Raw genomic sequence first — 15,950 nt, forward strand, 5'->3', positions numbered from 1 at the left:
TCATAATCTTTAGTCTCCTCCTACACGTTCAGGGATGAATGGACTCCCCGTTGTCTCTTCTTGCACACCCAGGTATGTACACACTCTTTAGTCACACTCATAGATGGGCCAACTCCTTAGTCCACCCATGCATTGGTGCCTTCTGCACAGTCTGACCTTGAACACTGATGAATGGAGCACCTTCATTAATCTCCTCTTGCACACTCCAGGATAAAAGCATACTCAGTCTCCCTCTCCACACCCAGGGATGTTTCAATCGCTTAGCCTTCTGCATCCTCAAGAATGGGTCATATGTTGGACTCTCCCCTTTCACACCCTGGAAGGAGTAACATCTCTAATCTCCTCTTGCATGCTGAGGGATGAGGACACGCTCTTTGGTCTCTTCTTGCTCGTTTGGACGAGTACACTCCTCAGCCTCACCTCGCATGCTCATGGTTGGGCTCACTCTTTAGCATCCTGGTACTCTTTCATCGGTGGTCTGTCCACTTTTCCTAACACTCATGAATGGAGGACACTTTTTAGTCAAAGTCAAATATAACTTTATTTAGCCGAAAAGCCATAAAAGTATACAATAAATAGAATAAAAGTACAGCACTTAAAGAAATCTGAAATAGCAGCATAACATCTGTTACAGTCACAAGTTTTGCAAAGGTTTCTCACATTTAAGCAGCCAATAATATGGATTCCTACTGGTATAAAATTAAGGCCACATTCCTGTATATCGCGACAGTAAAATCATAGTCATGCAATGGCAATCCTTATTTTTGCCCACATCAAATCCAGATTATTAGTGACTTCTCAGGTATATAATGGACAAAAATCAGCTCTCATTATCCTCAGGGCAACCCGATGACTAGAAGTACCCAGTTGCCTACAAAGAAGTGCTTGCCATGAGGAGCGAAAGTGGGTGTATGCCAGGCATGCAAATAACACATGCGGTACCTACTCAGTTTGGTCATCACAGAAAGGACAGACTACAGAAGCTGATCGCGCCTATTTTGCAGTGAATGACACTTTTAGTCTAAAACAAGCACACTCTGTAATGGGCACACAAGTTAGCACACCCACACCTCTGTGAAAAATCTTACATGGATGCAGTCTGGAATGGGCACATTCTTTGGTCTCCGCCTGTGCACTCTGAGATATGCACAACTCTTCAGCAGTGTTTGCTTGCAAAGGGATGGGGACAAAGTCTCACGTCTCTCCATGCACATTCAGTGATCACCGCACTCTTTAGTCTTCCATTATACATCTACACCAAGGGAGAGCCACAGCCCTTTCGCATGCCAGATTCACACATTGAAACAGGTACAAACATTAGTCTGGTCTTCCATAATCAGGGATGGGCACACCCTTACTCTTACCTTGCTCACTCAATAATGGGCAACAATTGTATCATCTCCTTCTGCACTCATGGGTGAGGTGCACTCTTTGATCGTCACATGCTCACTAAGCTGTAGGCGCTGTTTTAGCTTCACAGATGGGTCATATCCTTACATATTAAGAGATGGGTATAATCTTAAATCGGCCTTTGCGCATGCATCAGAGGACGCGCCATAAGTCGTGCCTTGCACGGTGGAAGATGGGGTACAATTGTAACTTCCCCTTGCTCACTCTGAACTGAGACGTACTCTTCATTCTCCACCTGCACACTTAGGAACGATGCACACTCTGTAGTCTCCATTTGCTCATTCAGCTGAAGGCAATCCATATCTGCACTCGCACATTTAGAGACGGGGCTTAGTCTTTAGCCTCCACTTGCATGCTTATGGAAAGATCAAACTCTAGTAAGGTCCCAAAGGAGACTGTAAGAGATGATGCCTGGGGACACTTGTCCAGGCCCTTCACTGACTCTCTGCTTTTGTTCCCTCAGAATCCATGTGAAGGTGGCAGAGGTCACCCAGCTGGCATGTCGTATGCTACCAACATCCTACCTCACCACCCTGGCCGGGGAACCTTTGAGGATTTCACTTGCTAAATGGCGGCCGGAAGACTACATACCATCCAAACCACTAAAGTCCAATGTGAACCAGTCTCTGGTTGGGGCCGTCCAGAAACAGGCCTGGGACCCTTGTGCGGCCATCACTTCCATCTTCAGTATTTGACCATTCTCAGACAATAGACTGGCTGGATTCATTGGATATCCCTTTTTTATGACTTTTCTAATCTCGGGTCCTCCTGTGCTGTACAGAAGCTTCAGACATTCACCATTGTCTACACTCGCTTGTTGCAGGTCTTGTTGCACTGCTCTCTCATTCTACGCTCTTGTTGTGATACAGCCCATGATCATTGCCTTCCAAACACCATCAGTTCATAACCCCAGCATTAGCTTCCTTAGGGCTCTCTCAAAAATGTGAACATCATGGTCAGCGCTATTTCCATGCCACCCTACCAAGATCTGAACTTTTACCATACCCAATGAAACATATACAAGAGATACTGCATTCTTTCCTTATATTCTAAAACGTGCAACCCATGATCAGCACTCTTCCTGTGCGGTCTAAAATGGATGCTATAGTATTCACATTGCTCCTATAGCCTCTTAAGTCTATGCCCCAGGCCCATCCTCTCAGATGAGTGCTCTTAACACACTCTATCAAGGCTATGTTCAAGGGTCAGTACTCTTAACACACCTCACCAAATCTGGGCCTGAGATAAGTGCTCTTATCGCACGTCTAGGATCTAGATTGAGCGCTCTTGACACACCATATCAAGTCTATCTGGCAAAATGACTTATAAATACACGTTATCAAGTCTGCGCACGAGAATCTGTGCTTTTAGCCTACTATAGCAAGTCTGCGCTCCACGTTCAGGACTCTTAATGCACCATCTCAAGTCTATGCTCAGGGATGCGTGCTCCTAAAACAGCCTACCAAATTTATATCTGATGACTAGAGTCCATATAGCGCCATCTCGAATGTATTCCCCTCAATGTTTATGAGTTTTACCACTCCTCACAAGATTTCTGTCACACATTTGTCCCTCTTATCATTCCCAGTCAAATGTTTGTCTACGATTATGGTTCTTATTAGAGGTATACGGTGGCAACATTGCTAATATATACCCTGCAATATGAGCTGCTTGCTAAATCCTTTCAATTTTTCAATCCATATTCAGTATTCTTATAACTCCCTCTCGTGTTTATAAACAAAGATCAGCGACTTCAGAAAAAGGGACAGCACAACCGTAGGCATTTATCCCCAAAATCAAGTCTTTCCAAACTCCTGCCAGGTCTCTAGGAGCTTATACCACCCTTTCATTTTCCCAACATTAACACTTTTACTACCTTCTAACCTGTCCTGATTAAAAGTGCCCTTAACACTCTCGCTCACTACACCACAGAATTAGTGATTTACAAGTCAGGAAAAATAGCAGGAGGCCAGGAGAAGATCGAGAGATGTCAGAGAAAGGCAGATCAGCTCAGGAAGGCAGTCTAAGGATAGGGGAGGATGACAAAAGCTTGCAGAGAGGCTGCAAATGTTGACTGTGAGTTGATAGCTAGAGATCACAGGAAGACAACAGTAGATCTTAAGATGACAGCCAGAAACAACAGAAGGCCAGCGGCAGATCATACAAAGACAGTGAGGGGATATGGGAGACCTAAGAGAACATTGGAAGACAGCATTGGGCCATGGACACTCAGCAGCTGGTGGTATGAAGCCGGCTAGAGATCTCTGGAAGAACAATAGATCATAGGAAGACAGCAGTTGGGTCAATTGACGGTAGTAGAATGTTGAAGCAAGAGAGCAAAGGGTCACATGAAGAAGACAAGGATTCATAAGAAAGGAAAGAGCCCATAGGAGAACAACAACATTTTGAGCAAGCTAATAAAATGTCACAAACAAACAACAAAAGGGTGCTGGGAGATAGCAGGTGGCCATGGAAAGAGGGCAAACAAAGGAAGGCAAGAAGAGATCATGGAAATGCAACAAGAGGTAATGAGAAGACAGCAGGAGGTCTTAGAAAGGATTAAGAAGCAGAAACAAAGAGATCACAGGACGACTCGAAACAGATCACAGAACGGCTGCAGAAAATCTGGGGAAGACAACAGATGTTATGGGATGTCATAGGTCTGCAGGGGGTCACAATAAGATAGTCATTAGTCAAAGAATATAGTTTGAGAACATTATAAGACCACAAAAAGTCAAGAAGTGGCTTCAGGCAGTCGGCATGAGGTCATATGAAGACAATAAGTGGTCACAAGAAGACAACAAGTGGTCACAGGAAGTCAGTGAGTGGTCTCAGGAACAGAGGTCAGTGGAAGAGAGCAGGAGATCCAACAAGACGATAGAAGATCACATGGAGATGGTAAGTGGGCAGAAAAAAAAGAAAATAATCGCAGAAACACAGAAAAAAGGCAAATGATCACAAAAGACAGCAAAAGATCATGAGAAGAAAGTACCAGATGTACAGGAAGGCCATTGATTATCATCAGAAGAATACAGCAAGAGTTCATAGAAAGATTGCAAGAGGTCATGAGAAGATAGCAGGAGAGTATGGAAAGAAAGCAAAAGTAACATGAAGACAGCCAGCAGTCTTAGCAAAAAAACGAGGGGTCATTGAAAGCAGGAGGCCGCATAAAGACGGGCACAGGAAGGAGTGCCTGTCACACAACGATAGATGGAGTTAACAGGAAGACTGCAAGTGGTCGCGGAAAGACAGAAGTGTGTCACTCACAGACAGGAGGAGATTACGGAAAAGGTTTAGGATGCATTTAAAAGTGACAGCAATCTGTGATGAGAGGAGTTTTGGGACCAAGAGGCTCCTGTGAAGTGTGAAAGAGCTGGTAGTCGCATTAAGTCACATTGGGGACCACAGTCAACCCATTGGCAATTGTCACTTCCAAATCATATTTATTTCTGTATAATCATTATTTTGGTCGAAACCCCTCAAATCTCACATCTGAAGATGAGCGGAACCTAGTATGTAGAGGTGTAGTCACTGTGGCCACCTCTTATTCGTTGGCTAGTAAGGTTTTGGAGGGCTGAAGGAAGGCAGGTGTGGTCTCACTGCACAGATGTGGAAGCAGGGACGAGGCCGCCCACTACTGACAAGCAACAATGCATTCACAAGTGGAAGGGGAGACCAAACACTTGTTTAAGAAGAAATAATGAGGTAATAATGATACATTTTCCTTTGTGTACCTACAGCAGAAGCCCTGTAGTCCAATTACATGCATAAATAATCTTGAAAAGTTATCACCCTCTACTAAAGAAATGCTGTAGCTTTATCAAGATTAATATTGATGGTTGTGGAGCCAATGTTTTGCAAGTCTGAGTCAATCTGCCAGCGGTCTGAGTCAGTGTGATGGGAGACTGAGCCAATGTTTTTGGAGTATTGGTCAATGTGTTGAGAGTCTGTGCCAATAATTTGGAAATCCAAGATGATAGGCCAGAAACTAGGGCAATGTGTTGGAAGCCTTGGCTAATGTTTTAATAATCTGGGCCAATCTGTCACAAGTGTGCTGAGAGTCTTGGTAAATGTGTTTGGAGTAGGCCATTATGTTGGAAGCCGGGGCCAATATTCTGAGCATCTGGATCATTTCGACAGGTGTGGGTCAAATGGTTGAGTACTTTGTGTTTTGGGTTGGGCAGTTTTTTTTTATACTTCCAATCAATTTGCCAGAAGTCGGTCAAAGCATTGAAAGCCATGCTAAATGGGTTCTAAGGAGGTCAATGACTTGGTGTTCTGGGCCAAAGTGTTAGCAGTCTTGGTCAATGTGTCAGTAGTGAGGGTTAATATTGTGGGCATATGAGTCACTCTGATGGGAGTAGGATCATTTATTTGGGTTCTTTGCTACTCTGTGGTGAGTGCGGGTCTTTATTTTGAGGGTCTAAATCAATGTGTTGGGGGCGAGACAGTGTGTCAAGTCTCGGGCTATTTTGTTGGCTATCCAGATCATTGTGGTGGTGAGTCTAAATCAATGTGTTGGGAGTAGGTCAATGTGCAGGGCTTCTGAGCTAGATTGTTGGGAATCCCGGACAATATGATGTGAGTCTGAAATGAGTTGGGCCAATGGGACTAGAGTAGGTCACTCATTGTGTGTTCTCTGCTAGTGTGTTGGTAGTATGGTGGAATGTTTTGAGTGTGAATCAATGTAGTAAGAGCAAGTCAATGTGTTTGGGTTATCTGCCAATGTGTTAGGAATATGGGTCAATGTTTTGAGAGTCTGAATCCCTGTGTTGGTAATAGTCGTTGGTGGTAGTGTTGGATGTCAGGGACAGTTTGGTAGGAATCCGGGATGATGCGTTATGAATCTGAGACAACGTAGATTCAGTCCTTTCAGGGCCTCAGTTAGTGTGTCGAGAGTCTTGTTCAATATGTTAGAAATCTGGTCAATGTGTTTGTTTGAAGTCTTGAACAGTGTGTTGAGTGTCTTGACTCGTATACAAGTGTGTAGGGGCCAGTGTATAGGGACCCAAAAAATCTTTTTAGGCCCCACAAGAGTAGTGGCATATCCACTTCCTGTCTCTTTATGAACATTTTCCTTCATTCTCCTGGACCGTGATGACTGCGCCTAGGACCAAACCGATATAGTGAGACCAGGTGTGTGATCAATATACAAGCCTTAAACTCCAAGATATTTTGCTTTGTTTGGTAGCTCAGCATTGATCTCCTAGAAGGTACCTAGCCTGTATCTGTTCCAATCGATGGTCCTATAACACCAGCCCAGCCCTGCCTGTGCAATCACTTTTTCTTCACAAGTATTGGTGTAGTTCCCAATGCCGTAATCAAGCATGGCAGGGCATGAGGGTTACTAGAATACTGTGGCCCTGTACCTTAGGGCCATACTTGTGAGCAAATGTTACTCAGATAGTGAAGCCATAGCAATATACCTGCAGAAAGGCTATGGCCATACAGTTTTGAGCTCTTTATAGAGATACACAAGCATTGGCAAAGCTAAAAAGCCAGAGATGAATGTGCTAACACAGGCAGCATAAGCACTTTAGAGCAAGACGTACAGGCGGGAACTAGCAAGGCAGGACAGAGTGAGGCATAGTAGTAAGGTACTCCCTGATGCAGTTCAGTGCTTTTGCAATAAAGTGGAGGTTGAAGGTTACAACCAAAAAACAATAACATTAGGTGCGAAATGAATAATCCACTGGGCTGAGCCAAGCAGTGATTAGCAAGTGGCTGAAAGTGGCTGGGTGAAGAAAGCCAATGGTTAAAAGGGGCATATCTAAAGCCGCTTTATGTACATTGTAACATGTAGGTCTGTTTGACTGCTACATTGTCAAAACCCAGACCTAAAAGGGTTGTAGTGGCGCTCACGCCCCCACAGGTACTGCAACTTTGCAGGGGAGTGGTGCCAAAGTACACACAAGTGCAGACATGGCTATTGATTAAAGGATGAAAAGAAATGACCAGTGCCTTCCCCTGTGCGAAGCACTGCCCCCTTCTGAGAAGTGCCATCACTGATCCATTGTGAAAGTTGTATTGGTGCCAGGAAAATACCACTGCAAGAGCCCTCTATGGAGCCAAGGCAGTGAGCCATGAAAGTTCACAGACCTGCCAGCTACTGTCAGTACAGTCCATACACACTGCATAGAATGTATATTTAATGCACAGAATTGCCAGTATATCCTCAATAAAAGAACTGCAAAGTCTTTATTGAACGAAATTCATAACCATCTCAATAAAACAACAGGTAAAATCTTAATATTACAAAATTAATTTACATAACATATTTTAAGGCCCCTAGTAAGTAAAATAATGTTACAATACTGGAAGTAAGCAGCCTGTCATTTGCTAAGTTTGTGCCTTTCCTTAAAAAATCTAAAATGAATGTTACAACCAACAGCATAGGCTGTTATTACAACCCAATACACAATTCACAATCACTTGGCAGAAGACAGATAACATAACAGCGTCAAAAAACGTTACCACTTTGAAAATGGAGATGCAGAAAACTGTGGCCCCCTGAAACATTTTTATGTTTAAAATTCCTAAAGCATACCTGCCAACTCACATGGTGCCACTGTGTGATACACGATATCGGCTCCCATCACATGGTCACCCGGTGAGCAGCCAATATCACACTGTGGCAGGGAAAACGAGCTGAAAACCACTATAAATAGTGGTTTTTCTAGCTCGCTTTCAAGAGACTTTGAACTGCCGACATCCATTAAGGGGTGTGAAACAACCCAAAGACATCAGCACCAGCCTCTGTAAGCTTTTGTTTTGGGAGGAGGAGGGGGCTTTGGGAGGGGTAAGGTTCAAAAGTCCCTCCTAGGTAATTCTTGGCACGAGGCCCCGCCCCCTTCAAGGCCCTGCCCCCTCCTCACACTGTGAGATTGTTCTACAAGATGGCAGGTATGCCTAAAGGTATTTTTTTTCTATCAACAAAGTAGGCAGGAGTTTAAGAAGTGCATATAAGATTGATTTTTAAAGCCCACAATCTACACTAATGAGGTGATCTGAGTAAATGTTTCTTGTGTAGAACAAGTCATGTGATCTCACATGCTCTCTAAAAGGATACCAAACCTTCTAATAACTGAGGGTATTGTTAATTTAGAAGTAGTGCAGTGCTGCTTAAAAATACAGGCCCTGCCCAATTTCAAGATACATGAATTACACAAAAAGGTCTAACCATGGTGCCACTATGAATGTTGCAGTACTCTTCAGGGAAGTACAGGACCAGTTAAAAAGATTACCTTACTTAATACTCAGTGCCTGATTACCAGTGGCACGGTTAACTGCAATATGTGCAGTAACTTCTGTTTTGGTTATACCCTATAGTATAACAGTACTACAGAAGTCAGTACTGTTCCAATAAAGGCAATCGAGTATCAAAGAGGAGTGCAAATTACAGTCCAATTTCAAGTATTGCAGAAATACAGAACCGTGATAGTTTTGTCCAATTAGAGGTATGGGCATTCTACAAAGAAGAACCACTACTATAGCCTTAGAGCCAGCGTTCAAGGCTCGAGCCAAAGGCGAGGGCCTTTAACAAGGGAGAGGGCCTATAATTGCCGGTAAAGCCCACTACGAAGGGCTCTGAGGCTGTTAGAACATTCCACTCCTAGAAGGCAGAATGTTTTAATTTGTTAAACAAAGGCCTCACGGAGTCCGAGGGGATTGAAATCCCCTCTGGCTCTGTGAGGGCTTTTGTTAACAGCAACAGCTGTGAGCAAATATTAGAATGTTGCTCTCCGGGCTTCTACCAACCACGAGAAGCCCGGCGCACTTCATTGTTTTCAGTGGAGCTCCCAACATTCCAGTGTTCTAATATTCCTTTAAAAGTATTACAGCAATATAGAGAAGTGCAGGTGCTTTCCCTTTAAAGGCAATCAAATACCACATAGGAGTGCTGATACAGTTAATTAGTAGTATTGCAGTACTGCAGAACAGTGATGGAACTATTACAAGAATAGCTGTACTTCAGAGAACATCTGATATTGTCCCTTTAAAACTATTGCAGCACTATAAAGAATGCCAGGTGCATTCCCTTGAGAGATACTGGAGAAGTGTGGCTCAATGGTTAGAGCGGCAGACCCTGATGCAGAGATCTGGCCTGGATCAGGGTTCAATTCCTGCCCCGGCGGGTCTTGGGCTCAATTTCCCCGGACCCGATAATTCTCACCTCAGTGCCTATTCTAATCATGGGTCCCACTCTGCAACTCTGGGCAATAGCTTGCTTAATCTCCACAACGGCCCCAAAAGTTCTAGGATGCATGGCTTCACCTTGGGGGTGCCCAGGAGTGGGCACTTCACAGGGAAAGCCCAGGAAGGGTTCCACAGCGGTATGTGCACAGCGCCTGAGAGACCCTTTCCGGGGTGTGCGGAGCGCTATATAAATGCACTACATTTACATTTAAACTGCAGTTCTATAGGGCCAGGTTAATTCTGTCCCATTCGTAGGACTGTGACACAAAACAAAGTGCTGTAATACTACAAAGAGGTGCTGATACTGTCCCATTAAAAGTATTTCGATTTTTCCAAATAAGTGCAGTGCCAATAACCCTATTTTAATTCTGTGTGGGAAGCCTGGGGTCTTCACATATTCACAATACGGCAGTGCCACCAGTGTCCTCCACCTATCCGCTCTGTCGGGTCCCTTATCAGAGAAGGGTTAAGTTTAAATTTCAACAGCAGAGTTTTGCAATGTTTACAACCTTTGCATTTTGCAAAGATTAAAGGTTTTTAAGCTTCCACTGCTGGCGAAACTTCTTTCAAAAGAGTTTTTGCAGAAGTACTTCTCGCAAAATAAAAGGTAGTTAAATTTAAGTTTTGTGAAGTTCACTCAGGTGCTGATTTTGAGTTTGGCTGGTGGATGGTATTCCAATGGGATTAATAGGACATTGGCATCGCCTTCCCGAGGGACCTCCCCGCGCCAATTCTAGAGTTGTCCACCAGGAAGCGGGCACCTCTAAACATTGACAGGAACCGTTGTGATGGCAGTTCCTGTCTGTGCTGTAAAACTTGTAAAAGCTTTCTGTCAAAAATGGCAGCTGCCCATCAAACTTTTAAAAGACTTTTAATTTTTCAGAAACAAACTCCCAAAGCTGGAGGTTTTTTAAAAAAAGTGAAAAACGTATGGCCCCCACATCGTAGGAGTTTTCTTCAATGGTGTGAGTCATTTTTTTTTTACTGCCCCTTGGCAGAGATCGACAGCAAAAAAACACATAAAACTACATAGGGTGGACGGTGTTATGTGTTGCCCTCCAACGGCCTGTACTCCGTGGGGTTATCAGAGGAGTATGACGAAGCCGGAGTAGGATCTGGCGTTGACATACCTGTGTCCGCCTGCCTCTAACTCGGTCAGGCAGACCTTGAGTTTTGCTCTGCCAAATTCAAAATCAACCCCACAGTATTTACTATGCGATGATTACAATGTTTCTTAAGGTTCCCCTGAGTGTAAAACATCTTTTAAAACTGTTTTTTGCAGAAGAACTTTCTCGTAAAAATGTTTTTGTGAAAGAGAATCGATTAGGTTTTACTAAGATTTCTTCCATAGAAACTACTTTTGCGTATTTCTTTCTTGTGATATAAACTTTGCAACTTTTGTGAGGGGTGGGAAGATTTCAAAAATAAGTCACAAAGTTTGCAGAGGAAAAACCTTGCAAGTTTTAACCCCTTATCCCACATGCTTGGGGTGCACCCATTCTGTGGCTGCACCGAAGAGGTTTCCCTTGACTGGATTAGACTGTTGACCTCTGTTTCGACATTAACCATTTGTATATTTCCACATATCATTTTATATAAACATATATATAAATATATAAATATATACATATTCAAGGATCATGCCTCAGTGTACATAGGCATCCAATAGATATTAGGGTTCCGTTGTTCCTGTGCCATCGTCCTTCTCGTGAGCGACGAGTATATTCAAGTGTTGCCCTCTCTCCGGTATCTGTACTATGTACATATGGTTTCATCTGAAGCACAAGAAAACAGAAGCATTGTATATCAATATTTGCAGCTGGTGAAGTTGATATAAAGAGGGAACGTCCCATGGTACTGGAGTGGTTTCTTTCTAAGCAGTGCCATCTATATGGGATAAGTGATGTGCATTGTCTGCGACATCTGTATGCGCTGGGCCATTCTCAGGACTCTTCGCAAGCATATTCACCGCTGCCGACATGGTTATGTATGTGTATGTATATATCATAATATTATAATATACGGTATGTAATATAATAGTTTTGTTGATATATTATTTCCTGTGCTGCTTGCAAGCATGTTTACTGCTGCTCAAGTGGGCATATATGTGTGTGTGTGTCTGCGTGTGTTTGTATGTGTGTACGCGTACATAGTACTACTAATAATAATATAACGTGATATAATAATGTTAGCATTATTTTCACGGTTTCTAGCAAGAGCATTTATATAAATACCATATTTGTCTGTGTGTATGTTCATGTGTGGACGGACATGCTTGCACATGCATGTATGCATAAGGTTGTGCGTGCAGCACACTTTGTCTTATTGCAGGTTGATCAGTGCAAAGTCAACATTAGATAGTTCCTCTAAACATCAAGCACACACCACACCCCTTTTTTGATGAAAGATGAAAAACAAAATCAAGGAAGAAGCCTTCTAGGTGAGAAAGCAGATTGGCATCAATGAATGATTGCAGTAACAAAATAATGTACAATGGGATCTTACTAACTTTCCCTATGAGTCATGGCGGGCGGGTCGGTGAGAAATCTGCAGGTATCCACCAGAAAGATCGTTACCGCAGGTAAGTAACTTTTTCTTCTGGTGGATAATTCCTCCTGCAGATTCCTCACATGTAGAATAGATTTCACAGCAAAACCCTGACCAGGATGAGGGTTTATGGATGATGGGACCACAAAATCTTGCAGAACAGACCTGACAAAGCGTCCATCCCAATGCACCTCAGCATCCAGGCAATAATGCTTCACAAAGGTGTGCAAGGAAGCCCACGTTGCCGCCTTACGGATGTCTGCGATTGGGACACTTCGAGCAAGTGCAGAAGTGGTTGATTTACCCCTGGTGGAATGGGCTCTGATCCCTTCAGGAGGCTCCTTCTTGGCTAAGGCATAGCAGGTCTTGATGCAGAGGATAATCGATCAAGATAGAGTTTTATTCTGCACTGCCTTACCTTTCTTGGCACCACAGTAGATGATAGAAGATCTTTACTGCAGGTAAGTAACTTTTTCTTTTGTTTGCAAGGCCCATTTTTCAGTCTAATTGATTTAAAAAACAAGTTAAGAATACAGTCATATGCACAATGTGATGGGGAGGGCAGAGTTACCTTGTGAGATTTTGGTAGCAGAGTGCTAAACGTTAACAGGTTGCTACGCTTGTCCATGCCTTCCTCCGCTACTCGCCAGATGTGGCATCTCAATGCATGTTTTTGATGGATGAGGAACTGACGGAACACCTAGATGGTGAGCTCGCCTCTTCTTTTGACACCAATACCTGGTCTGTACAAAGCCCTGGTACGCTCTAGCCAGCCAGTAAACCAATGATTCGGGGACAAATGAGGAGCTACCCCAAACAGCGAGAGAGTGACAGACAACAAGACACTGCAGACCTAGAGACCTGCATACTCAACAATGAGTCATGGTTGACCCGTGAGCCCACGGAGATGCCCCGCCGACAGCTTGACATAGATACAACTGCGTTACGGCAACTGCTCCAATGTGAAGCACGCTGTTGCTGGAGGGCAACCACTCAGATTAAAAAACCCTGTGACCAAAATGGGCCGCTTTTATATTGTCTAATAACCTGTGATATTGCCTCCTGGTTTATCCCTGAGATTGCAGATGACTCAGGGTCTGTAGTTACTGCTACCTCTGTGATCGCTGAGGCATGAGCAATGTGTTACACGCGACTATATGCTTGCAACCCACAGCCCCCCAACAGAAGGCACTCAGCCACTGCTTAACAATATCTCCATTACCGCTCTGATTCCGACCAAATGCAGAGCACTAAAGGAACCAATCTCTGATGATGAAATACCAGCCGAAATCCGAGACCGGAAGTCTGGGAGGACTCCTGGCCCAGATGGCTTTCTTCTGGAGTACTATCTAAATTTCGAGCTACAATGATCCCACATTTCCTACAGCTCTACAGGAAGGCCGTCAAAAAAGGTTAATTTCCCAGAGATCTCGACCTTGCGACCATTGTCGTGATTCCTAAAACCAACCCGCCATTACTAAAACGAGGATCTTATCACCCCATCTCCTTAATGAACATGGATATTAAAATATACACCAAGATCTCAGCATTGAAGCTGCCCTGTCCTTACTTCCATAATTCACCCTCACTGATGTGGCTTTATGCTGAATCACAGCACCGGGAACTGCATCCGGTGCCTGCAATGTGCCCTAGCTCATAGGGAGGAATTGTCTGGTGATTTCAAAAAAGTCTTCAACACCATCAACTGGACATATTTGGTGGCAGTGTTGCTCCATATGGGCTACGGACCCGGTTTCGGCACAATGGTGTCTGTGCTTTACTCACATCCAATGGCCCAGGTCCGAATTAGTAGTACACTATCCGATGCGTTCCCAATCAAACAGGGAACTCAACAGGAGTGTCCCCTCTCCTCATTGCTCTTCGCCTTCTCCATAGAGTCCTTGGCGAGGCTAATCTGATGTGCAGATCGAGGGCTAGTGCTGGACGTCTAATGTCGAGTGAAAAATCACATAATATGTGGATGATGTTCTGCTTTACCTTGCAAACCCAGCGGTCGCAGGCCCTCGCACCCTGGAGCTCCTCTCACTCTTTGAAGGGGCATCGGGCCTATGCCTTAACAGGGCGAAATCCCTCCATGTCCCCTGAGGGGTGATACAGCTTTGACTGTCTGGAGAGCGGAAATTCCGATACGCTCGCTTAGCTTTAAGTACCTGTGAATGCATGTGGCAACTGTGCCAGAACTCACTTGTGCCCTTAACTTGACACCCTCATGAGCGATACTCAGGCTAGTCTAAATATGTGGCAAAACCTCCCATTGAACCTCCTAGGCACAATAGCACTGATAAAAATGATGATATTACCCCGCTTTCGCTATATGTTCCAAAACTTTCTGCTTCATATCCCGAACGCATTGTTCACGGATGTGTCATCGATGTTTCATTCCTTCCTCTGGCCCGGGCGTCTCCACGTGTAGCCAATGACACATGCCGTCACTTGGCCCACAAGGGTGGAATTGGGGCAGTAGACATTCGTCTATATTATTGGGCCTCCCAGCTTCTGATCATAAATTATTATCTGTGGGGCAGTTGAAGTGACCCTGTCTATCAGATGAAACTTAGTGAATTGGGCCTCAATGGCGTAATGGACTATATGTATGGGTGCCTGCTTCCCCTTTCACATCCAGAGGTCACCATGGTGGGTTTTTTTTGGTGTGGAGAGTGGCCCTTCATTTTGCTGGGTGGAACGGGTATCTGACAGGGATGGCCCCACTATGGGGAGGCCGCTGGTTAACACACCTAACAAGACTTGATGGTTTATTCCTTTGGGACCTGACCGATAACACCACACTGGCCGATGTTTGGCACGGGTCACAAATGTATACTTTTAGTGACCTCCAGATACAGTTCTCCCTTTCCACCACCCAGACCCAACACTGCCTACAAATAATGCATGCTCTTGCCCCTTAAAGTGAGGATCTGCAAGAATACCCTCGAGGTCAGATTGCTCCTGGGGAGGTTGAGTAAGAGTGGCATTTCCCAACTGTATTGTGCCCTAGTAGGTAATGCACCTGGGTGGTTGGACCGATTGCATTAGAAGTGGAAGGGCTGGGTTGGAGAGTTAGATACGGTTGAGTGGTGTGAGGCTTGTATGGCTCCCAGAAAGCGGGCGATATCCTCCTGACTCAGGTTCATTCAATTCCGTTATTTCCGCCACACCTATATGACCCCTCAGAGGTTGGGCCGCACTCAAATCCTTACTGATACCACTTGCACTCTATGTCACTCCCAGGACGCCGACTTCTTTCACATGACATGGATATGCCCCCAGATTGCCCCATACTGGTCCTGTGTGAGCACCACCCTCCCAATAGACTTGGTCCTTCCCATACAGCTGTCACATAAAGTAGCATTGTTGGGGATACTTGGCGGGTTGGAGGGATCCCGCGGAGACCGAACACTGATTGGTTTAGCGACTCTGGTAGCGAAGAAGGACATTGCCCACACTTGGAAGCAACCGTCCCCACCGACCCTTAAACAATGGCGCACTGGCATGGACTGGTGTACTAAACTAGAAGAACCTATTTACATTGCCAGGGGTTGCCCTGCTAAATTCTCCAAAATTTGAGGTAAATGATGGGACCACTATGGTTTGTCTTCAACACTAGGATCACTGGTGAGTCCAGTCAGCTGATTTTCGAGGGAGGGTGGGTGAGGGGTAGTGGGATGTGGGGTGATTGGAAATGTGGGCTCCAAGCACCTTTACTATTGTTTCTGTCCTCTCTTGCTTTTTGTAAACTTTACCTCTTGTCTGAAACTCAATAAAATCTGTTTATCAAA

The 15,950-nt window shown here is 44.5% G+C and overlaps 1 protein-coding gene across 3 annotated transcripts in view; it reads left to right on the forward strand.

Moving 5' to 3' along the window:
* The window catches only part of ASIC1 (acid sensing ion channel subunit 1), a 590,058-nt gene extending 578,432 nt beyond the window's left edge, over positions 1-11,626 (forward strand). For all 3 annotated transcript variants that reach the window (XM_085600875.1, XM_085600877.1, XM_085600876.1), the window contains one exon: positions 1,874-11,626. In XM_085600875.1, the coding sequence (XP_085457001.1) occupies positions 1,874-1,978 (105 nt within the window). In that variant the 3' untranslated portion in view covers positions 1,979-11,626. The remainder of the gene's footprint in view (positions 1-1,873) is intronic.
* Positions 11,627-15,950: the final 4,324 nt, after the last annotated feature.

Source organism: Triturus cristatus, chromosome 4_2 (genome assembly GCF_964204655.1).
Source record: "Triturus cristatus chromosome 4_2, aTriCri1.1, whole genome shotgun sequence".
Lineage (NCBI taxonomy): Eukaryota > Metazoa > Chordata > Amphibia > Caudata > Salamandridae > Triturus > Triturus cristatus.